General features: G+C 39.6%; 1 protein-coding gene across 14 annotated transcripts in view; it reads right to left on the bottom strand.

Moving 5' to 3' along the window:
- FAM13A (family with sequence similarity 13 member A) overlaps nucleotides 1-23,327 on the bottom strand; it is a 337,328-nt gene that overhangs the window by 87,243 nt on the left and 226,758 nt on the right. For 3 of the 14 annotated variants that reach the window (XM_069593721.1, XM_069593722.1, XM_069593724.1), the window contains exon 1: nucleotides 11,968-12,739. The exons of 10 other annotated variants lie outside the window; for them this stretch is intronic. In XM_069593721.1, the coding sequence (XP_069449822.1) occupies nucleotides 11,968-11,996 (29 nt within the window). In that variant the 5' untranslated portion in view covers nucleotides 11,997-12,739. Of the gene's footprint in view, nucleotides 1-11,967; nucleotides 12,740-23,327 lie in introns of those variants that run through there. One more of the 14 variants, XM_069593723.1, reaches the window with a different exon arrangement.

Raw genomic sequence — 23,327 nt, 5'->3', positions numbered from 1 at the left:
CGCAAGACTGAGCGACTAAACCTACCAAGGTCACCGCAGTGCAGCTCCCTGTTCTATACACTAGGTTCTCGTTAGCTATCTATTTTATACATTGCAGTGTACATATATCAACACCAATCTCCTAATTAATTCATCACCCCTTTCTCTCCCCCGTCCCATCCACGTGTCCGCTCCCTACATTCACGTCTCTACTTATTTTTTCAGGCTGCATTTGCACAAGGTAAACTTGTCAATGAAAGACAAAATCAGAAGTTCTTAATTTGGATATGTCCTTAAATTCTGAGCAGTGTTTAAGCACTGTTATTTATTTGAAATGAACCAGACTCAGTATTAACTCAGTATATTAGATTTGCTTAGTCAGTAGCAGTCAGTGGGACAGCAATCTATGCATAGCACCCAAGAATAAAAATAAAATTTGAAAAGAAAATGAGGAAAATAATTAATTTTGATAGCTAATTAGCCTATTTTTATTTTCCCTTTCATAAAAGTAATGTAATCTTGACTACAGTATAAATTCTGAAACAACTAAAACATCGATTTCAGATAAAGTCTATTAATTCTAAAAATCAATTTTATGCACAGATTTTAAAAGCAAGTTCAAGGAAAAATGGCCAAGGACAATTCTTCCAACTGAACAGAGAAAATAAACTTTTCCACAAAATTTACACATTGGAATGTAAAACGTTTGAAAAGATCACCATTTCTACCTCTGTGCAAAAGGAACACTGAACTATTATTATATGCCCTCAAGCACCTATTTATAGTTATTTATGCCTGTTGCTAGCTTTACATCAATCTCAAGCATGTCCAGTGATGTTGAGTTGTAATTTTTTGCCTAAATTTTAGGTTGAGAATTAATTCAGACATACTTTCAATTTTTAAAAATAAGCACATGTACTGTGAATGAAAAGGGGAGTGTGTGTCATGAAATGAAGCCAATGACAAACTGTAACAACTTGGAATTCATTCAATGTCTTCCTTGGTTACTAGTAAAAACGCCGTATTTTAATTATTTCTTGTTTGCTGACTCTGAGTAATAGCCAAGTTTAAGCAGCCAATTGCTTTGCTTTTTTAAAAAATCAAATACATTGAGAGATTTGAGCAATCATCTCATGTTCATCAGGCCATTGAGTGCTTAATGTCCTTAGACATGTGGTGTTATATTCTCTTGCAACAGCTGCCTGTGGGAAGAACATTTATCAAATAGACCCAAGTAATAGTCCAAATCTAAGAAGCTACAGCTGAGAAGGGCAATAACAAAGATAGAAGGGTTTTAGTGGGGGCCTATCTAAATTACCTTTTTTACATTTAATTTTTAGTTTATCTTGGAGTATAATTGACTTACAATGTTGTGTAAGTTTCAGGTGTACAGTAAAGGGATTCATTTACACATTAAATATATCCTTTCTTTTTCAGATTCTTTCCCATAAAGATCATTACAAAATATTGAGTCGAGTTTCCCGTGCTGTATTAACTTATCTTTTCACGTGACTCAACATTGGCAAATGCACGTAAATGGATGACACCTAGACTTACGATCTCTTCCTGAGCTGCACTCATTTCTAAACTGAAGCCACAGAGTGCAATGCCTCTCGATTTAATTACACAGCAAGCTAACTGAAACTGCAAAAAGCGTGGTGCTTTCTATGCCTAAGAAAAACCAAGTACTGTTGGGAGAATTCCCAGACTGAGGTATTCAGAATGGACCCTCAATTACTGGATCAAACCACCATTCCATTCAATTCCCTTTTGAACTGTCACGATAAATGTTCCAATTAGTCCAACTTACTAATTCGTTAATGTGGCTGGCTACCTCCAAAATTAACATAATCTGCATATTTAGCTGCACACTTTAACTACATTTTCAAGTGATTTGAGCTAGACGAAACAGTTTGTAAGTGTTCCTTGGGTACTGAAGTACAGCAAAATAGGTAAGGATTAGTTCCATTCATTGAAAAATCAGAAAAAAAAAATCTACTGGGGCTTAAAAAATGCAAATAGCCAAAGGAGGAGAAAAAGGGAGGGACAAGTGAAAAGACAAAATTAAAAGTATTAAGTAAACACTTTCTCTGGAATTCAGGTTTTCCCCTCATGTTGCAACAAATGTGCTAAATGGAAGAATTTTCTTAGATGAGATTTCTTCAAGGATAATGAGGTGAGTGAAAATTAGCATATTTTCTTTTCTTCCTTCTTCTGCAAAAAATAAAGTGCCATACTTGTGCCTTTTTGATTTATCCACAGTCTCAGGCATTAGCATTTATAACCCCCAGTTACAGCATTTATAACCCTCCAGTTGGGGTGTGATGGAGCAGCTGGTGTTCTGCCGCTCAGATTTTTGGTTCTGCTCCATTCAGGAACACAGTAGAAAACATTCTCCCTGTTACTTTTGGAAAACAAACGCCAAGAGTTTTCAGATCAACTTCTAGCCAACTGTTTGCCCCTGTAAGTTCAGGGGGACATTTTTGTAGATATATGTATACTTCTTTATCATAAATCCAAGCAACTTCGCTTACAGTTTTATTATTTGTATGCTGTTAACTAAGAAAGCAACACCTAGCCGCCAGGAGAAATAAAAACAAACCACTTAACTTCAAGAGCAAACAGGTTTTCCTGACCAATGGGTAAATGCAAAAACTGTTAATGAGCTGAAACTGCTAATGTTCACAAGACTAGAACTAACTTCGTTTAGCGAACACGAAGAGGTATTATGCTTTGGAAGCAAAACAAACAAAAGGCTTCCAAAAATTTGCAACCTTCCCCGCAATAAGGTAGGGAAATAATTAAATTCTTTTCTTGATTGCTTAGTACAAATTTGAAATATATTGTTTGGGGCTGAATAGTATCTCCTCAAAAACAGTATCCCCTAACCCCAAGAAACTCAGGATATGATCATGTTTGAAAATAGTCTTTACAGAGGTGATCAAGTTAACGTTACCATAATGGGCTCTAACGCATACAACCAGCACCCTTATAGAGCAGACAGAGGTGGATACACACACAGGTAGCACACCATGTGAACACTGGAATTGTGTTGCCACCAACCAAAAACTCCTGGAAGTAAGGAGAGAGGCCAGGGATAACTCATTTCCCAGTGTCTTTTGAGGGAGCCCAGCCCTGCCAACATGTTAATTTGGGATTTCTGGCCTCTAGAACAGTGAGACTGCAAGGAAATCCAACCAGTCCACTCTGAAGGAGATCAGCCCTGGGATTTCTTTGGAGGGAATGATGCTAAAGCTGAAACTCCAGTACTTTGGCCACCTCATGCAAAGAGTTGACTCATTGGAAAAGACTCTGATGCTGGGAGGGATTGGGGGCAGGAGGAGAAGGGGACGACAGAGGATGAGATGGCTGGATGGCATCACTGACTCGATGGATGTGAGTCTGAGTGAACTCCGGGAGTTGGTGATGGACAGGGAGGCCTGGCTTGCTGAGATTCATGGGGTCGCAAAGAGTCGGACACAACTGAGCGACTGAACTGAACTGAGGACAGTGAGACAATAAATTTCTGTTATTCTCAGCTACCCTGTTGGTGGTGTTTTGTCACAGCCGTGCTGGGAAACTAACAATTCTACTAAAAATATTCCGCCCCCGCCCCCAAATCCAGAATTAAGAACCTGCCTAACAAAAGTGTCTCCATCTTACACATAGGTTATACTCTGGAATTTCATTTGTAGGATGGCTAAGACTAGAATCGGTTTCCCACACTGACATGGGGATTTGACTTCCAGGCCTGTACTAACCTCTCATTCAAATAAAGTATCCTCAATAAGCACTCCAGAGTCAGTGTTTTGAAAAACTTTGACCACGACCCAGTTAGAAACACATTTTACATTGTGACAGTACGCAGACACATAAAAGAGACAAACACTTCATAGCATTATTCTTACTTTGGATATTTTCTATTTTGTCATATTTCACGGATATAAAGTTATATAAAACACTGGTCACAGTCCGCTAAATTGGTTTTATGACCACCAAAAGGTCATGACCCACAGTTGAAAAATGCTATGCTAAACACACATCTCCCTGGCTTGAGGCATAATTAATGCACAATGAATGCTGCTGAATTAAGATCAACATTCTCATAGGACAGACAGCAAACACTCTTTTCTTCTCTGCTCCGCTGTCAGAATCAGCTCTGGGCCAAAAAAGGTACAGATTTTGTTGAGCCCGGATCACAGATAAAATCAGAGAGAAAGCAGGTCCAGATACACCTAGCAATATAGATGTGAGAAAGTCATTCTAGGTGAGCATGGGGGAGCTGATAGAGGATTTCCAGGTCTCTTCAATATTCTTTTCCTGCTTATACCACAGGATGGTGTCAAGAAGAAGACTCAAGGACCCATGGCTTTTTTTGATTTCGCCTTCCTTACTGACCTGGGCTGCCCAGGTTGCGCTAGTGGTCAAGAATCTACCTGTTAATGCAGAAGACGCAAGAGATGTGAGTTCAATTTCTTGGCTGGAAAGAGTCCCTGGGGTAAGAAATGGCTACCCACTCCAGTATTCTTGCCTAGAAACTTCCATGGGCAGAGGAGCCTGGCGGTCTACAGTCCATGGGGTCAAAAAGAGTCAGACACAACTGGGAGCTTCTAGAGATTACTAATGACCACGACATTCTTTATCACCTATATTCTGTCTCTTCGATTCAAAGAACTAGTATACTTGGAAGGAACTAGGGAGCACCTTGCTCTGTTTCCGTCCCTCTACCCAGCTAGTTCTGTCCCTGGATGCCCTTCTAATGAACACTGTTCAATCTCTAGGGAACTGGAGGGGACTGGTGAGGGTGTGTGCCTGCCAGCAACAGGATGCAAAGCTTTTAAGCAGGGAGGGGTGGGGCTGCTTTACCTTCTGTCTCTTCAATCTTTTCCTATAGTGAGAAAGTAAAAAGGAAACTATTACTACCTGTGGACCAGCTGACACAGCTGAGAGTCTCACATCGTACTTTACAGGGGATCCTGGCTGGAGATGCGTTTAGAAGTCACTGGACAGAGTCCTCATTCCTGTTATAATAATTTCAGTTGCATTAACAGCCAACTGCTCTCCTTAAAAAAAAAAAAAAATCCCTCACTCCTACTCATGGTCGGTCACCAAACTGCACTGATTCTATCTCAAAAAGAGACAAATCTCTTGAATCTGACCTTTCCTTTCCATTTCCACCGCTTTAGTCCATCACAGTGGCAATACTCATTTTCCCCTGCCATCCAGACCAGTTTATCCTTAATACTCCCATCAGATTTATCTTCCTAACCTGAAACCCTCTCCTGTTTCCTCTTTGTCTTTGGGGTGAAGTCCAGATGTCCAAACCTGGCACACAAGGGCAGCGAGCTTCCATCAACCTCGCACTGCACTTTCGTAACCCTGTCTGTACGTGCTGTTCCCTCTGTCTTGAATGCTTCCGGCACTTCTCTCTCTGTCTGGTAAATACTTCATCTCTCAGCTCAAATGTCATCTAATCTGGGAGGCCATCTCCATCACCCTGGAGAGGGGAGAGACTTCTCCATGTAGGTTCCCAGACACTCTGTCCACAACCATAAACCAGTGCCCAGCACATGATGCCACAGATTCCAGAGTTTGGAAGCTGGCTTCACCTCCTGGACTGGTCTTTATCTTTGTCCCCTGCAGCACCTTGCAAGGTACCCAGAACATTCTGGGTGTTCTGTCAGTGGCTGAGGAATAAAATCAGCATCGCTCAGACCATGCTGAATCCTGACATGACCGTGTGATTATGCATTGTGAAAACATACCCCGTTTATAATTTGTAAAATTAAATTTCCCAACTGGATGCATTCTCAGATAGCTGTATGTTGATTATTTTAAGTTATTTTGTTCCCTGTTATTCCAAACTTAATGGAACTGCAACTGTGCCATGGGCTTTCTCCCACCCTTATTTAGAGAATTTATTTTCTCCCACTGCACAGTTAGATGTGGGAGTGCTGCCATTGTGCCAGTAATGTAAACACTACACTTTCTGTAGGGTACTGTGAACCCAGAAAAGGATATGTTCGGGCAAGGCAATGTTTGAATACGGGCTTGCCACATACTCTATCTGTTTGTTCTGGCTTGAGAGCAGGAAAAGAAATTTTTTTCACTTCATTGCAAACCCAAAGCTTTGTGTGGAGCTTAAAGAAATTTTTGGTTTAGTCACAAAACTGTTTTCAAGGCAGCTGGAAGCTTTCATTTGTCTCTGAGATTCTTGTTCAGCAAAGTGCTATTTATCATTATTACAGATACAGCAAGATCGCTTTCGGGAGGCAGCAATTTAGAACGTAATATACAGTAAGTTTCTTTTTTGAGTGGGTTGATATTAATGGATAAGAGAATATTTTTAGAACATCAGCAAACACATTGAAATATTTCCTAATCTTTGGCTCTGAAACAAACGCAAAGGAATAGGTGATACCTGCCAGAGGGAATAGGAAATTTTTTTTTTTTAACTAATTTTTTTCAATTATTACCCTGGTAGCTCAGACGGTAAAGAATCTGCCTGCAGTGCAGGAGACCTGGGTTCAATCCCTGGTTTGGGAAGATCCCTTGGAGAAGGGAATGGCTACCCACTCTAGTATTATTGCCAGGAGAATCCCAAGGACAGAGGAGCCTGGCAGGCTACAGCCCATGGGGTTGCAAAGACTCAGACACAACTTAGCAACTAACACTTTCACTTTACAACCATTCTTAATGGCTTGCTATAACAAGGTGCCACAGATGGGGTGGCTTCAACAACAGAAACACTGACTTCTCACATTTCCAGAGGTTGGAAGCCTGAGATCAGGGTGCCAGCACGGTCAGGTTCTGCTGAGAGCTCTCTCTGGCTTGCAGACTGCCATCTCCTTGCTGTACCTCCACCTGGATGGGGTTGGTGGACGGGGAGACTGTGCTCTGGTACTTTTATCTCCTCGTAAGGGCACCAATCCTATCATGGGAGTCCCACCTCCATGAGCTCATGCAAACCTAATTATTCCCAAAGGTCCCACTTTAACATACCATCACCCTAGGGACTAAAGCTCCAGTATATGAATTTGCATAGTTTTATCATTTACAAAGAACTATAATATTCTTTAACTACAAAATTTCCCCTCTAAGTAAGTATGTTAGGCATTATCACCCCTACTTCATAGGTAAAGAAAATGACTTGCCCAAATTCACATGGCTAACTCACTGTCAGTGTCTGGATATCTGGATACGTTTCTTGACGGCGCGTTTACTATCTTTCATTGCTTTCCCCACTGTTATCTGCTGACTCTCTAGTACCTCTTCTTTTTTACCCAGTACTTTAGACAGGGTGATCTCTCTAAAACTTAAGAATAACCATCACTTTAATTCACACTAGCTTCTTGGTTTGGGGTAAACAGCAAATATTTAGGCTTCAGAGCCACTGCAACCATCTCATGACAGCAGAGCCCATGGAGGTCTCCCTTGTTCTCACTCGTTCTCATTACTACCAAATGCAGACCACACTGGTGATGAAATCAAAGTTCAGATACTCAACCCCGGAAGGGTTAACCCAGACTGGAGGTAAGGCAGCTTTTAACTCCCTCTGAGACTGAGGTGGGTCATAGAAGGGAAGGCTGGGGAGGCTGAGTGCTATCAAAGTGCAAACAAGTTTGGAATAGCATGAGTTTTCAGATAAATTAACCTGAGGCGTCACCACCACAAACAGTAGAGGGCTCTCTAACATCACACAGGAGATTCACAAGCTGGCCCATTATTGCCGGGGTTGTTCCTTGGTTAAGTCCCCCATCATCCCAAGTGACCAACGTTTACTTGTTTGCAAAAGAATATTCCGAAAACCGATACTTAGAAAGGCCAAATGGATTCTGTTGATAAGAGGTTCAGTGACATTTTCCCATGCTGGGTCACTAATATATGTTAATTAATACTGTCGCTATAAATCTTAAAGAGCCACAGCAATTTGCAATTTGGTATATTTCACCATCATGAAATAAATATTCAATAATGTATATTGAATATCATAATTTGCTTGATGAAGTAATGAAAAGAGAGTTATACTGACATTATTCATCTCAGTTTCCCACTTTCATAAATAAATCAAATGGAAAAAGGGATGTGAAAGCAGATGACGATGCATTAAAATCAAAGGAATCTAGACTAGTCATTAGTGCACTTAACTTCATGTTCCATCATTAGTTTTTGTGGCCATAAGATGAGTTAGTGACTATCTGAAAGTTAGCCTAGCAAATCAAAATACTGCTGTGAAGCTGAGAGCTTTGTCATGGACATAAGAGTGAGTAAAGGCTATTTCTTAGCCCACTGAAATCTTCTACATATAAAATGGAGATCCTCACCTACAGCTCCACAACATCCAAGGAAAAAAATACAATGGAATATGAATCACGAAAGGAGCTTGAGGTATAAGTGAAGTCTAGAGTCTAATAAACTATCTCTTTAGTGATAGAAAGTAAATTTGTTGTTGTTTAGTCGCTAAGTCTTGTCTGATTCTTTTGTGACCCCATGGATTGTAGCCTTCCAGGCTCCTCTGTCCACAAGATTTTCCAGGCAAGAATACTGAAGTAGATTGCCACTTCTTTCTCCACGGGATCTTCCCAACCAAGGAACTGAACTCACATCTCCTGCACTGGTAGGCGAATTCTTTACCACTGAGCTCACCAGGTAAGCGTCTTTAGCACTGAGCCACCAGGTAAACCCTGAAGGTAAATTTAGTACCTGAGAAAAAACTTCTTTCAATTCTTTATATAGTTTCTCTACTTAATTCTAATATTATTCTATTTCCTTGGGAGCACTTTTTTAGTTGGCAAGAATATCAATACAATGCTATACAGTACAAATAATTTAGTATTTCTAAAAATAACTAGAATAATTTAACCATCTCAATAGATGTACTATAAGTTCTATCATTAGTTTAAGTCATTTTGAAGTGAACTTTAAGAACTGAGTTCTTTACAGAGGATCAAATTTTAAACATTCAGCCTTTGCAGTTTTTCTAAAAATGGTGTTTCAACATAGTCACTTCCATCCTGGAGAAAGTCTGCAAATTATGTTAAGTTATAAACAGATAGTAAAACACATTGAAGGGAACCAAAGTATTTTACTTCATTCTTAGCCTTCAATCTGTTATTCTCATCTTAGTTACTGATTAGCAGTAACAAATTTATCTTCTATACACTTTCACAACATGCTAAGAAAGGCTAAAAAGTCTCTCATGGGAATTATAAGCTAAGCAGACATTGGGGAACAAACATGCCCTCTAAAAAGATCATACACTTATATGAGGTTAAATAAAACATAGGGTAATATTATCCATGCAGGTACATCTCTATTATTATGTTAATTATAATGTCCATTACCAAATCCACCACAAGTATTGTAATTGTCTGGTAATGTGTCTGCGTCCTCACTAGCATGTGAGCTCTCTGAAGCAGAACTATGTCTTCATTCCCTTAGTATCACTGGCAATACAGAGTAGTATTTGGTCATAAAGAAAACATTAAAAAACACTGTAAGTATCTTTTAATAGGTAACACTGACCGTCTAGTAAATGAAAACATCAATTAAGACAAAGACACTTCACATAAGGTCCTGATATTCAATGTGTATTTGGGGATGTTGAGTAGTATTGTGTTAGTATCTTATATATACCTGCTGTCAATGGCTTTATATAAGTTATAATCATTAACTAGAGTTTAGATCAGTGTTTCTCTGAGTGTGTGGACCATTTGTACCATATTTACTTTCAGGAAGCTTGTTAAAATGTTGATACTTCCCTGTCACACCCAAATTCAGATTCAGTAAGTCTAGGGAAAGAGAGGAGCAATAAGACACTGATTTTAAAATAAGTTCCCTAGGTAATTCTCATGCAGCTAAAGTATGAGAAGCACTGGGCTCTCTGCTCAATACAAACATGAGTGAGCATGAGTTTCTCTTAACTGGTATTTAAAGTTATTCTTTCCCTCATCCACTGTTAATTCAACTTCTAGCCCCTCAGTGTTCTTAAATAGAATGGAGCAATGCATTCAGCCCACAACTCAAGACTCTGCAACTTTCCTGCTCCAGGCCGGATAACAGTGGGGGTGGCTGCCAACAGTCATCTCCACTAGAGGTCACAGAAATCCTTAGTCAAAGACACTGTACTGGGCTTGGAAGAAGCAATTATGTGTAGGAACCAGAAAGCTTTCTACACAAGTGCTTAACTTCCCTTAACAAAGAGAACCACACAAGCCTACCTGTTCCTTGCCTTCAAGATGTGTTTGATCACAGGCAGGCACAGGCTGACGTGAGGATTGTAAGTCAACCAAATTAAACCCGCAGACACAGGGAGACAGTGAATAAAGTGATCAGCAATCTTGAATACAAATTCACATTATTCCTCTTACATAGGTTTATTTATAAGGACTAATAATTTAGGACTAAGGACTAATAATTTAGGACTAAGGACTAATAATTTTGGAAGAAATTACGCTGATTCTATTTTAGCTTTCATCAACTTAACTCCCTAAACAATATTTTAGCAGAATACAGATCTATTTTAACAGTTATTATATCATTGTGCAGCTTACTACAGAGTTCAGTTCTAGAAAGGATGTGCTTAAGACACTTAAGAACTGACACCATTATAAGAAAAAATAAGCCCCCAGCTTTAAAGCTGGAAACCACATCAAGAGTCCAAAAATTGTACATTCGTTTTTAGTCTTCAAAATGCATGCCCTTCCCACTGAATTAATATAGACAAATTTTAGATCTATCCATTGATCAATTTCTGCTCCCTTGGGTTATCAATTTTAGAAAAGGAATTCCAGGGACATCCGCATCAAGTTCCATTACAGTGCAGCTGTCATTACAGTGAAAGAAAAACACTTACACTGTTTTATCTCACAGGGTACATCTGCAGGAACCATTTTGCAAATGAACACTCAACTTTGGTTTACCTTATTTTCATATTACAACATGACCGTCTGGTAAAATGGTTTTTAAAAAAGAAATTCATTTTTTGTCTAGGTTTTCCTCTTATGGATAAACCGTATTTACTATGTGACTTTTAAAATCACTTCCATTAATAAAACTCTCTATAGTCTTCTTAGAGGAAGCATTTACATAGAATCAAATGTCACTGCATGTATAGCAGTTGTAGCTGAAATAGTATAACATGATTTGCAAAAGAAATTCTAAAAATCCTAAAACATGACCTTGGGCAACTGACGATTTACTCCAAGCCTCATTTTCTAGTTGTGAAACTGGAGGGCTGGACTCTGTCACCTCAGAGGTGACTTCCAGCTTCAACATTCCGGGACATCTTATTCACTTAATTTACCAACAGTGATCTTTTTGACATGCCTTTTGTTTAAACTTACTTTTCTCTGCTTTAGTATAACTCCTCCGCCCCAACCCCCAATCCATATTACAATCATTAATGAACAAAACAGAGCCTTGTGCTCAATCATTCTTACAGAGCAGTTTGGTTTGTTTGCTTAAAGGTGTCATCTGTGTAATCAACCTATCTAGAATTATTCATGGGGAAATAATATCCTTAGCATCTATGTCCATGTATTATAAAGTACTTATTGATAGAAAATCCTTGTCTAGATATAAAATTTAACGCAGAGGGCTCCTAAAATGCATTTTTAAAAGGTCTTTCCCCTGTCGCCATCCTTCAAAATGAGATTAGAGCTCACCGCAGCTTCATAACATCACTTAGAAACTCATTCAGTTTCTAATTCAGTTTTATTTTAAACCTGCTCAATATATTCTTCAGTTTCTGTTTTTTTTTCAGATGTCAAAGCTATTTTGTTATATTTATTTTAATTCTTCTTCACTGAACAGTGAAGAAGATAAGAAGTTGGGCATAAGTGTCAGTATGAGAAGCAATATGTTTACATTTTTCTGGTCTTGAGTTTGCAGCATATTACTGAAAGATGCCAAGTATTGGCAAAGTTATATAGTTTTACACCACTCAGAAAATACGGAAGAAAAAACCCAAATAGGAAAGAATACTACCTTTGCAGAGGCATGATTTCACAAGCCATCCTTGTCTGGAAATTGGCAAGGGACCCTCACAACTGTTTCTTCCGCGCCTAGTGGGGGCGTCTGTGCAGGGACCGGCTGCTCACAGCGGCTGGGCCAGGCTGGGGGCAGGAGGTTGCACCTCACCGCCGGAGAAGCAGCTTGCTCTGCAGTCTGCCAGCGTCCCGCTGCTCTCTGCCTCCAAACTTCTCCAGCAGTGCTATTTGATCGCTGCCTCTCTTACATTTCCACCGCAGTCCACTTTGACCTTTGTTCCAGGGAAGCAACTGAACCACCCAGCCAATCAGAGGAACAGCTGCTGCAGGGCTTAAAGGCGCTGCTTCTTTTGCGGCGGCTGCTGCTCCTCCCCTGGCTCCTCAGCGGGCTTGCCTTATTCTGGTAACACGAAACTTTCCTCGGAGCCCTTCCACAGACGGGCTTGTCAGTCTGGGGAAACAACCAATAACTGTGGCAAGAGCAGAGTCCCTTGACCTCTCAGTACTGAGACTGCCAACAAGGAAATCCATTTGTCAAGGAAAGACACTGCCTCTGAAACTGAAGGTTTCTGTGACAGAAGGCATAAGCTGCGTCCTGTCTCTTTTCTTCTTAAAAAAGAACAAAGAAAAAAAATCAAACCAGTAACACTGAAAGGCGTAATACTCTTCTAGAAGGCACGCAGGCACTCTTCTAGACCCCTGCCCTACCCATATTTATTTCCTGCTGATGTTTACATTGCGGTGGCTACTAGTCACTGGTGACATCTCCCAAGGCACGTAGCTCTCATTTCTGGGGAGAACACACGTCCTAAGACTGACTGCTCAGGGTCTCAAGGGATCAATGTGACTATTTCCCATGGAAATATTTTAACTTATTATTTCTGCATTTTATCCTTATAAAGTGAATGTGTTTATTTAAATACCCAGTTTCCTCTAAGAATATCACCAGCATATTTTTGGTAGGTTGGTTATTTATTGATTTTTTTTTTTTTACAGGTAACACCAAATCAATTTCTCATAAAGGCTGCTAAATGCCTGTTAGTTACCTAGCTTTCCCTTATTTTCCTCTTCAGTGGGGAATACTAATGTGTTGTTTTAGGAACATAACGGTTAATTCATAGGTTTCAAACACTGCAGAACAAATCTAGAAATATATTTTATTAAGCTTTCCTTCACAGCGTAAGACTTGCTGAGAGTTATAACAAAGCCCAGAACATCGCTTTTAGCACAAGGGCAGAGGGCCAGAGTCCACAACATTCAGAAACAGAGGGGGCTTGTATGACCAAAAAGGTATCCTTCTCCCCTGTAGTTTTCCCCAGATTTCTTACAGATCACTCATAATTCTGAATTTAGAACACAAAGCCCTACTGTAAGCATCCACTCTCCTTTGCTATACCTACTAATAAAAATATTCACTGTCCGACTAAATACTCCATCATATTTATGACGATGGATTAGTTATCCTAAAATTTATATTCAGACATTATGATAGAATCAATAACTAAAATCAGCCATTTAAAACAACAGAAGTTTTAAGTGTTTTAAAGTAAATTCAGAACCTACTTTTATTGAAGGTATCAGTATAGTGTTTTGATTCTAGACTTAGAAATTCTAATCATTCTCCAGTAACAATAACCTTGTTTTACGTATTTCTTAAGTTTTTTACCTTTCAAAAATGCATCTCTATATCCTGCTTAACACTTCATTTCTGGAGATAGGAAATCACTGTTACATATCATGATATCATTTCACTGATAAGTAAACTTGGTACTAGAAAATGAAGCAATTTGGAAACTTCACATGGAAAGTTAGTGGCAGAACAGAAACTGGTTTCAGGATTGCTCAGGTCTGCTTCAGATCTCTGCTGTACAGCACAGTGCTTAATCCATTCTACATGAGTTTTTAAAATATTTACAGGATAACATATTTTTAGAAATAGTTAAAATGCAGGCGATAGAAACAGTATCTTCTAATTTTATGAATATATCAATACTATATGGCTAAAAGAGACATGAAACCAATAATAAAGGACCCAGTATTACAAAAAATATGTTAAATCATATAATGATTTACATTCAATACATACTGGATGTAAAATACTGAATAGGAACATTCAAATTTTAACATCTGATTCCACATACATTTCCTGATAATTAAATCTGCCTATCAATATCCCTCTAACATGCCATATTACTAGTGAGATGTCAGTGGTCATTTCTGAAAATCACCTAACACTATAACTCAGTAAGTACCTGCCCTTTCAAGTCTCCATTATTTATTTATAATGATTCCTCCTTTCACTTTTGGTTGATTTTCAGGGCATGACTAGATGATCATTTTTGAATTTATACTTGGACCGCGGCTCCTCCTTTCAAACCACACCAGAGTCCTGGATCACTGGGATAGCTTTATTACTCCACGCCCCACATCCTCATGTCAGTTCTTCATTGTCAGGTAGCAGAAGCTCCACTCTCTGAACCCTGCCAGTGCCAGTTTCTCAGACTTGGACTCCCGGACCACATTTCCTCCCATGCCCTACGAGGCACACCTCTCATGACCAGCATAGCGCGGCCTCCCCCATCCCTCCTCCTCCTCCTGAGCTCTCTCTTCAGCTCCACCTGTTTGTCCACATCTGCAGAGGACAACCTGCACCCAAACCGACGAGCACACAGCTTTAAAAAAAGATGTGTTGCTGGCTGTCCTTAGCATTTAGTTTTTCCAAAACAGGTTCACTAGCATCCTCTGCTTCTTCACCCTGTATACATTCTGCCAGCTGGGTGACCTACTGCCAGGCTGCTAAACATTGCAAAAGAAAGTCACAGAACCCTGGCAACTGGGTAGATTAAAAAGTCCTATTTAATCTTGGCCTGAACCTCAGTACTATGTATCAAGCTTGTAGCTGTCTTTGATTTCCCAAAGAAACTGCTGCTGATTTCCAGTACTACAAATCTGAACCTCTCTTATGTCACTAAGTACTTTGCTTCCTAAATTTACGAAGAAAGTCAAGATAATCAAATATGAGTGAATTCCTTTGGTCTCTTTTGCATTAAGTGTTGAAGTACCACCACCAACACCTAACACACACACACACACACGCCCCTTGCTTGGTTCCTTTTGACGTCTTCTTAGTCTAGGGGAACACATCCACACACACACACACACACACATACACGTACACCTTGCTTGGTTCTTTTTGACGTCTTCCTAGTGTAGGGGAACACATCCACACACACAGGACTCAAACTTCTTATCCATGTATTGAATCTCATCGTTTTCTCTTCTCCCCCACCTTAAGTCTGTCCCCAGTCCGACAGGCACCCTAGCCTTGAAAGCTTTTCCTCAGCATTCCTACCCTCTGGTGACGCACCCTTTCCGCCTCATCTTCCAGCCCCACATCTTTCAATACAGGCACTCCATTAGAGTTTAATAAAGTGCACTCTGGAATTACGCTCCTAGGGATTGGATTCCAGCTCTACCACAGACAGGCAGCGTAAACTTGGGCCAGCTGTTTAAAAGCTCTGAAGTTGCTCTGAGGAATAAATGAGATCATGCATATAAACCATGTAAAATAGTTCCTGGCAAATAAGTGCTCAATAATTATTAGTATTATCACCCTAATCAACACGTTCAAAGCTTCATATTATCTGATTTCCCAAATTCTCCTCCTCCTGGCCCCTCTTGTTAATGATGTGATGATTCTCTCTATGAATCAGACTCAGAGCATGAGTCACCTTTACTCCTCCCTTTCCTCTCCTTAACCAAATCTGTTGATTGTTCTGTCATGCCTCTTTACTCAGTGGGTCTTGGTCATCTACAGTATCATGACAACCTTCAAGATGATCTTTTGCCTCCATTCATTCTATCTCCAGTGAATACATTTCACTATTAGAGTGAATTTCCTACTGTGGTTGTGAACTGGATACTCACTGCCCTTCTCAAAAGCTTTAGGAGCTCCCAGCTACCTTTTAAATGAACTCCAATTCTTTTAATATGATGATTAAGACTGCTGATTAACCTCAATATTCTCCTCCAGATGAGCTGCTTATATCACCTAAGAAACCCAATCCAGATTTACCTGGACACCATTTTCAAATCTGTTCTGAATCTATGTCAAACATTTACCCTTTGTCTAGACTATTTTCCCATGCCATTTTCTCCTGGCAAAATTCTGTGCACTCTCAGAATTAGGCAAGATGAAACAAATCTCTTACCCATTTTAACTCAGCCCTATGCCCACCACAATGTTCATTAATATTTGAATTTAAATATTTTCTCCCTATGGGAAAGAAAGTTCTCCAGGTAAGAGCTGGATTTTTCCTGCAGCCATTACCCCGAACAGACATCCAATAGTGCTGAATGGATGGGTGAACTAATATATCAAACTCTCTTCAGAGTCTGAGCATAGCTCCTTTGATTAGATTTTCACTTATCAAGCAATGATTCTACCTACTTTTTAAACATTTCCTATTTTAGGCTTTCTGTTTGTTTCTTTGTAAGTCACTCAGTCATGGCCGACTCTTTGCAACCCCGTGGACTGTAGCCTGCCAAGCTTCTCTGTCCAAGGAACTCTCTGGGCAAGAATCCTGGAGTAGGTAGCCTTTCCTTTCTCCAGGTTTGCATCAGAGATAAAGTAGAGAGCTCTTTTAGATTCAAATGAAGGTTAATGATAACCAATAACTAGTTAAAGAAATAAGCTAGTGGTGTTATACACTGGTATACAATTCCAGAGATGCATAAAGTAAGATTCTTTCCAAAACTTTCAAAATCTTTTAAGCACTTTACATTACCCAATCTCTCCCAAGCTGTCTATTTCCTTTCCTACATTTCAGCTGGCTTGCAGACTTCTAATTTTCTTACATAACTTCTTCAGCAGATTCCAAGTGTTTGGCAATAGGTTTGTTTGCACTTGTGATATCAAGAGCAACAACTGCTCCAAAAATGATGTGGCTTCATTTGTTTTAATTTCAACATCAATTTGAAGCAACTGAAGAACTGAGAACATTTCTTGGCCACATTATTTTGTTTTCATATGTTGTTTTAACATCAGATTGATTTGTTTCCTAAGAAAAAATATGTTGAAATAATTTCTTTCTTACAGGTTTGGTAAGAAAATACTTCTCAGGCAAGGTTTCTTCCTCATATTTGTATCAATCTTTATAAATTGCACTAAGGAGCAAAACCTTCCACAAGATGCTCACACAGTATTCAAAAATGGTAATGACTAAATCCGACAGGAGTCTTTGTAATTATGAAGCCAGGATTTTTAGGGCACATATAATTTAGATACCCTGGTGGCAAGAATACACGGAAGAACTGTACAAAAAAGATCTTCATGACCTAGATAATCATGATGGTGTGATCACTAATCTTGAGCCAGACATCTTGGAATGTGAAGTCAACTGGGCCTTAGAAAGCATCAATGTGAACAAAGCTAGTGGAGGTGATGGAATTCCAGTTGAGCTGTTTCAAATCCTGAAAGATGATGCTGTGAAAGTGCTGTACTCAATAAGCCAGCAAGTTTGGAAAACTCAGCAGTGGCCACAGGACTGGAAAAGGTCAGTTTTCATTCCAATTCCAAAGAAAGGCAATGCAAAAGAATGCTCAAACTACCGCACAATTGCACTCATCTCACATGCTAGCAAAGTAATGCTCAAAATTCTCCAAGCCAGGTTTCAGCAATACGTGAACCGTGAACTCCCTGATGTTCAAGCTGGTTTTAGAAAAGGCAGAGGAACCAGAGATCAAATTGCCAGCATCTGCTGGATCATGGAAAAAGAAAGAGACTTCCACAAAAACATCTATTTCTGCTTTATTGACTATGCCAAAGCCTTTGACTGTGTGGGTCACAATAAACTGTGGAAAATTCTTCAAGAGATGGGAATACCAGACCACCTAACCTGCCTCTTGAGGAATCTGTATGCAGGTCAGGAAGCAACAGTTAGAACTGGAGATGGAACAACAGACTGGTTCCAAATAGGAAAAGGAGTACGTCAAGGCTGTATATTGTCACCCTGCTTATTTAACTTCTATGCAGAGTACATCATGAGAAATGCTGGACTGGAAGAAACACAAGCTGGAATTAAGATTGCCAGGAGAAATATCAATAACCTCAGATATGCAGATGACACCACCCTTATGGCAGAAAGTGAAGAGGAACAAAAAAGCCTCTTGATGAAAGTGAAAGAGGAGAGTGAAAAAGTTGGCTTAAAGCTCAACATTCAGAAAACGAAGATCATGGCATCTGGTCCCATCACTTCATGGGAAATAGATGGGGAAACAGTGGAAACAGTGTCAGACTTTATTTTTTGGGGCTCCAAAATCACTGCAGATGGTGATTGCAGCCATGAAATTAAAAGACGCTTACTCCTTGGAAGAAAAGTTATGACCAACCTAGACAGTATATTCAAAAGCAGAGACATTACTTTACCGACTAAGATCCGTCTAGTCAAGGCTATGGTTTTTCCAGTGGTCATGTATGGATGTGAGAGTTGGACTGTGAAGAAGGCTGAGCGCCAAAGAATTGATGTGTTTGAACTGTGGTGTTAGAAAGACTCTTGAGGGTCCCTTGGACTGCAAGGAGATCCAACCAGTCCATTCTGAAGGAGATCAGTCCTGGGTGTACTTTGGAAGGAATGATGCTAAAGCTGAAGCTCCAGTACTTTGGACACCTCATGCGAAGAGTTGACTCATTTGAAAAGATTCTGATGCTGGGAGAGATTGGGGGCAGGAGGAGAAGGGGACGACCGAGGATGAGATGGCCGGATGGCATCACGGACTCAATGGACGTGAGTCTGAGTGAACTCCGGGAGATGGTGATGGACAGGGAGGCCTGGCATGCTGCGATTCATGGGGTCGCAGAGTCGGGCACGACTGAGCGGCTGAACTGAACTGAACTGAACTGGTACCACTGCACAGGATTCTGACTAAACTTGCTCTCCAGCAATTGGGGTGAGAACACTAGTGAAGTCCAGGGCTCATCAGCAGATAGTATTATTATCGACCACAGCCAGTGAAAAGAGAAGAAACTGAAGGGGTGGTGCATGAAGGTAATCAGCATGCACTGAGAAGTTATGCTGTGTTCATTTTAATAGATGTGGAAATGAAGACGTTATCTTCAGCATGCAGATAGTAAGTGCCTGATATGAAGCTGGCATCTGAATGCCACAGCATTTCCATGATATGAAAGCTTTTAAAGATGATAAAGGATTATATCTACTCATCAATAACACACATTATCAACTGGCTGCAGGAAAGAAGGAATCCTTTCTTTTGGTCTGAGTTTTATATTTAGATGAGTGCAAATATATTAAATAAGGGGTTCCCAGGTGGCTCAGTGCTAAAGAATCCTCCTGCAATGCAGGAGACGCAGGTTCAATTCCTGAGTCAGGAAGATCCCTTGCAGAAGGAAACAGCGACCTACTCCAGTATTTTTGCCTGGGAAATCCCATGGACAGAGGAGCTTGGAGGGCTACAGTCCCTGGGGTCACAAGAGAGTCGGACATGACTTAGTGACTAAGCAATAACAACATACAGTCTAATAATGGCTGTCTGAACCAAAGACAGACAGTGGACCAGAACAAACCTCTTTTGCTACTCTGAGTCGACAGAGTATGAGAGAGAGAGAGAGAGAGAGAGAGAGAGAGAGAGAGAGAGAGAGAGAGAGAGAGAGAGGGAGAGTATGTGTGTGTGTGTGTGTGTGTGTGTTGTATAATGGTAAAAGACAGCTTTGTTGCAGTAGGTGAAGAAAGTGGTTGGCATGGGGTGTTGAGGGGAAGAGGAAGAAACAGAAAAGATGGAAAATTAAACTTTAAATTGTATTCCTCTAAGAAGTAAATACATGGAAATGACAGGTAGACTATTAACTGTTTTTATGTTAAAAACAAAAAAACTACAGCATTTCTTAACTCAACAAATGATTATAAAGCCTCATAAAAGATTTATTTTAGAAAGCAAAACAGTGACATTTAAAACAGGTTCATGCTAATAGGAATAAGGAATTTCTAGTTAGGTAAACTAAATTTTTTTAGTTACAGCGGAAACAAAGATGCTTAAGGCCCAAATAAAAAATAATTAATAAAATCAACATAATTAAAATATTTCATTACTTATTAGAATTGTTTAGTATATAATTAAAGATTGCTGGGAAAAATCCCATGGGGATAGAAATTATGTAATTGTTTTTTCAAAGACAAGCTGCATGCTAAGTCGTTTCAGTTGTGTCTGACTCTTTGCAGCCCTATGGGCTATAGCCAGCCAGGCTCCTCTGTCCATGGAATTCTCCAGGCAAGAATACTGGAGTGGGTCACCATTTCCTCTTCCAGGGGATCTTTCTGACCCAAGAATCGAACCTGCGTCTCCTGCATTGCAGGTGGATTCTTCACCACAGAGCCACAGGAGAAGCCCCTTTTTCCAAAGACACACTTCTTTAATTCTAATGATAGATCTTGCTTTTAAAATGGTGTATGGAGTTATTTCATTAAAACACACCTGAGGCCTTGGTGGAGCCTACAGCGGCACACACAGTTCACTTATTTGGGTTTTAGGCTCCTGTAGAGCTGCCGTAGAGGGTAGAGGACAAGGCTGCAAACAGTGAGGCAAGGCTGCAAGGCCTCCACAGCTGCAGAGGCACCACTCAGGGTTCCCCTTTCCATCCCATTGACACCTTGACTTCACTAATTGGTTCCAGCATTCTCAATACAAGCATCAAAACTTTCACCAGAAAGACTGTCAAATCAAAAGACAAGTAACTACAGCACCTACTCAAGGGGAATATAGCCAATATTGCATAAAAACTGAAAATGGAGTACAATCATTAAAATTGCATAAAAATTAATAAAAACAAAGACAATTGCAATCTATGGTATATAAATACATAATTATACAGAAATTCATACATAAGCTCTATTTCTTCTTTAAAAAAGTGAATTTCTTCTAACAACAGAGGGACTGCAATCTCTTCATAAAAAGTGGTTAAAAATAAATTCTTTGAAACAACTTACATAATTGTTCTCCAACTTTCTGGGACAGGGAAAAATCCATATTTTTGCCAGATGGAATCTCAGTTAGTGACCACTGCCAATAAATAAGTGCTTGAGCACATTTTCCTGGAATGGGACTCCCTGGGCATGACTTTCTCCAAATCTCCCTCGGGAGCCCAGATAATAGCGTTTCTGTTCTCACAAAATAAGTCATGCCCCACACAACAGCTGCTACCACACCTGAGATCAGCTGCCTGAGACTGTCCCAGTGACCTTTCACCCTGTTAAACAATATTTCCTGCAGAGGCGAAGCTGACTTCAGCGGGGCTCCCTTTGAGAAATGCCAAAATTATTTACTGTGATATGGTAACTGATTGGTAATCTGCTGATTCTGTATCCCTCAGACATAAACTCTTCATCTTTCTGAGACATAAAATACTGAGCATGAGCAAAAAATCTCTCAATGGCAATACACTAGCTGGTAAAATTATTTTATCATAAAGTGGAATGCTTTGCTTTCAAGCAAGGAATAAATGAATAAATGAAAATATATTAAGAAAGAAAATAAGAGGAAATAGAGATCATTTGTCTCACCAATAACAGGTCACATTTAAAAAAAAATCACATAAATAAAGCAAATTAACATAACAAAAGAGAAACAGACTCACAGTTACAGAGAACAAATTAGTGGTTACCTGTGGGGAGAGGAAAGCGGGGAAGGGCAAAACAGGAGTAGGGGATTAAGAGACACAAACTGTTAGGTATGAAATAAGTTAGGAGGAAATATTATACAGCACAGGGAATATAGCCACTATTTTACAATAACTTTAAATGGAGAATAATCTACAAAGATGTGAATTGCTATATTGTACACTTGAATTGTATAACATTGTAAATCAACTGTACCTCAATAAAAAAAAATAAAAAAATCACAGTAGTGGTGCCCTAAAGTGTCAACATCCCTAGAACATTTTAAAGGATCTGATTTAAAAAAATTATTTTAAATTTAACACTTCAGAGAATTGATCCACTGCATTAAATAACTGCATATATATCTTCTTTTTCTAGTTCTATTCATGTGTAGAGCATTATTAGAATTCATAAATGAATCCAAAAATTTTTTTCCTCATTGAATTTTAGTATGGAGATATAATTGGACAAAGAAATTTCAAATAAATTAGGGCCTATACATAAAGCTAATAAAAGCAATGGTCTCCTCCAAATAGGCAATACAGTTAATTGATTATTTAAAAAGAAAAAATACATTGAAAATTGAGTTCTAATTCCATAATAAGCTTCCAAAATGTTGCTTCAGGAAGACAACTCTAAATTGTAAAATAATCCAATTTGAAAAGTCTGGAAACAACCTAGTAAAATACGTTTGGACAAATATGAGTACCTCTAGAAATATCAGCCTAGACTTCAAATCACTTTATATGAAACGGATAAATGGTAGAGTGTGGCCAAACCAAATGATAACTGAATGGATATTCTGTCACAAAGAGAAGCTTAAATGAGATAATATTGCCTCTCTCATTTTTGGTGAGTTCACTACCATCACCTGTTCTTTTCCATGCTCCTCACCCCTCCCCATAGTTAAAATTTTATTCCTTAATTTCTGAATGGGGACTTCCCAGGTGGTGCTAGTAGCAAAGAATCTGCCTGCCAGTGCAGGAGATGCCACAGACACAGGTTCAATCCTGTTCAATGCCTTGGGTTGGGAAAACCCACTGGAGTAGGAAATGGCAACCTGCTCCAGAATTCTTGCCTGTAAAATCCCATGGACAGAGGAGCCTGGCAGGCTATAGTCTATGGGGCTGCAGAGTCAGACACGACTGACTGCCTGAACACGCACACACAGAGCCTCTGGATGACAGCTTTCACAGTAGGTAAAAACTGTTATACAGAACTGATCTTCCCAAAACACTACTCTAATATCAAAACGCTTTAACTGCTTTTCATACCTTAACAAAGTATAACTGAAATTCTATTCACACACACAAACTGTGGAAAATTCTTCAAGATATGGGAATACCAGACCACCTTACCTGCCTCCTGAGAAATCTGTATTCAGGTCAACAAGCAACAGCTAGAACCAGACGTGGAACAATGGATTGGTTCCAAATTGGGAAAGGAGTATGTCAAGGCTGTATATTGTCACCCTGCTTATTTAACTTATATGCAGAGTACATCATGGGAAATGCTAGACTGGGTGAAGCACAAACTGGAATCAAAATTGCCAGGAGAAATATTAATAACCTCAGATAGGCAGATGACACCATTCTTACGGCAGAAAGTAAAGAGGAACTGAAGAGACTCTTGATGAAAGTGAAAGTGAAGTTACTCAGTTGTGTCTGACTCTTCGCGACCCCATGGACTG

The sequence above is a fragment of the Ovis canadensis genome, chromosome 6, assembly GCF_042477335.2.
Source record: "Ovis canadensis isolate MfBH-ARS-UI-01 breed Bighorn chromosome 6, ARS-UI_OviCan_v2, whole genome shotgun sequence".
In the NCBI taxonomy this organism is placed as follows: domain Eukaryota; kingdom Metazoa; phylum Chordata; class Mammalia; order Artiodactyla; family Bovidae; genus Ovis; species Ovis canadensis.
The sequence above is the reverse complement of the archived record's forward strand: the minus strand, read 5'-3'. Positions and strand labels throughout refer to the sequence as shown.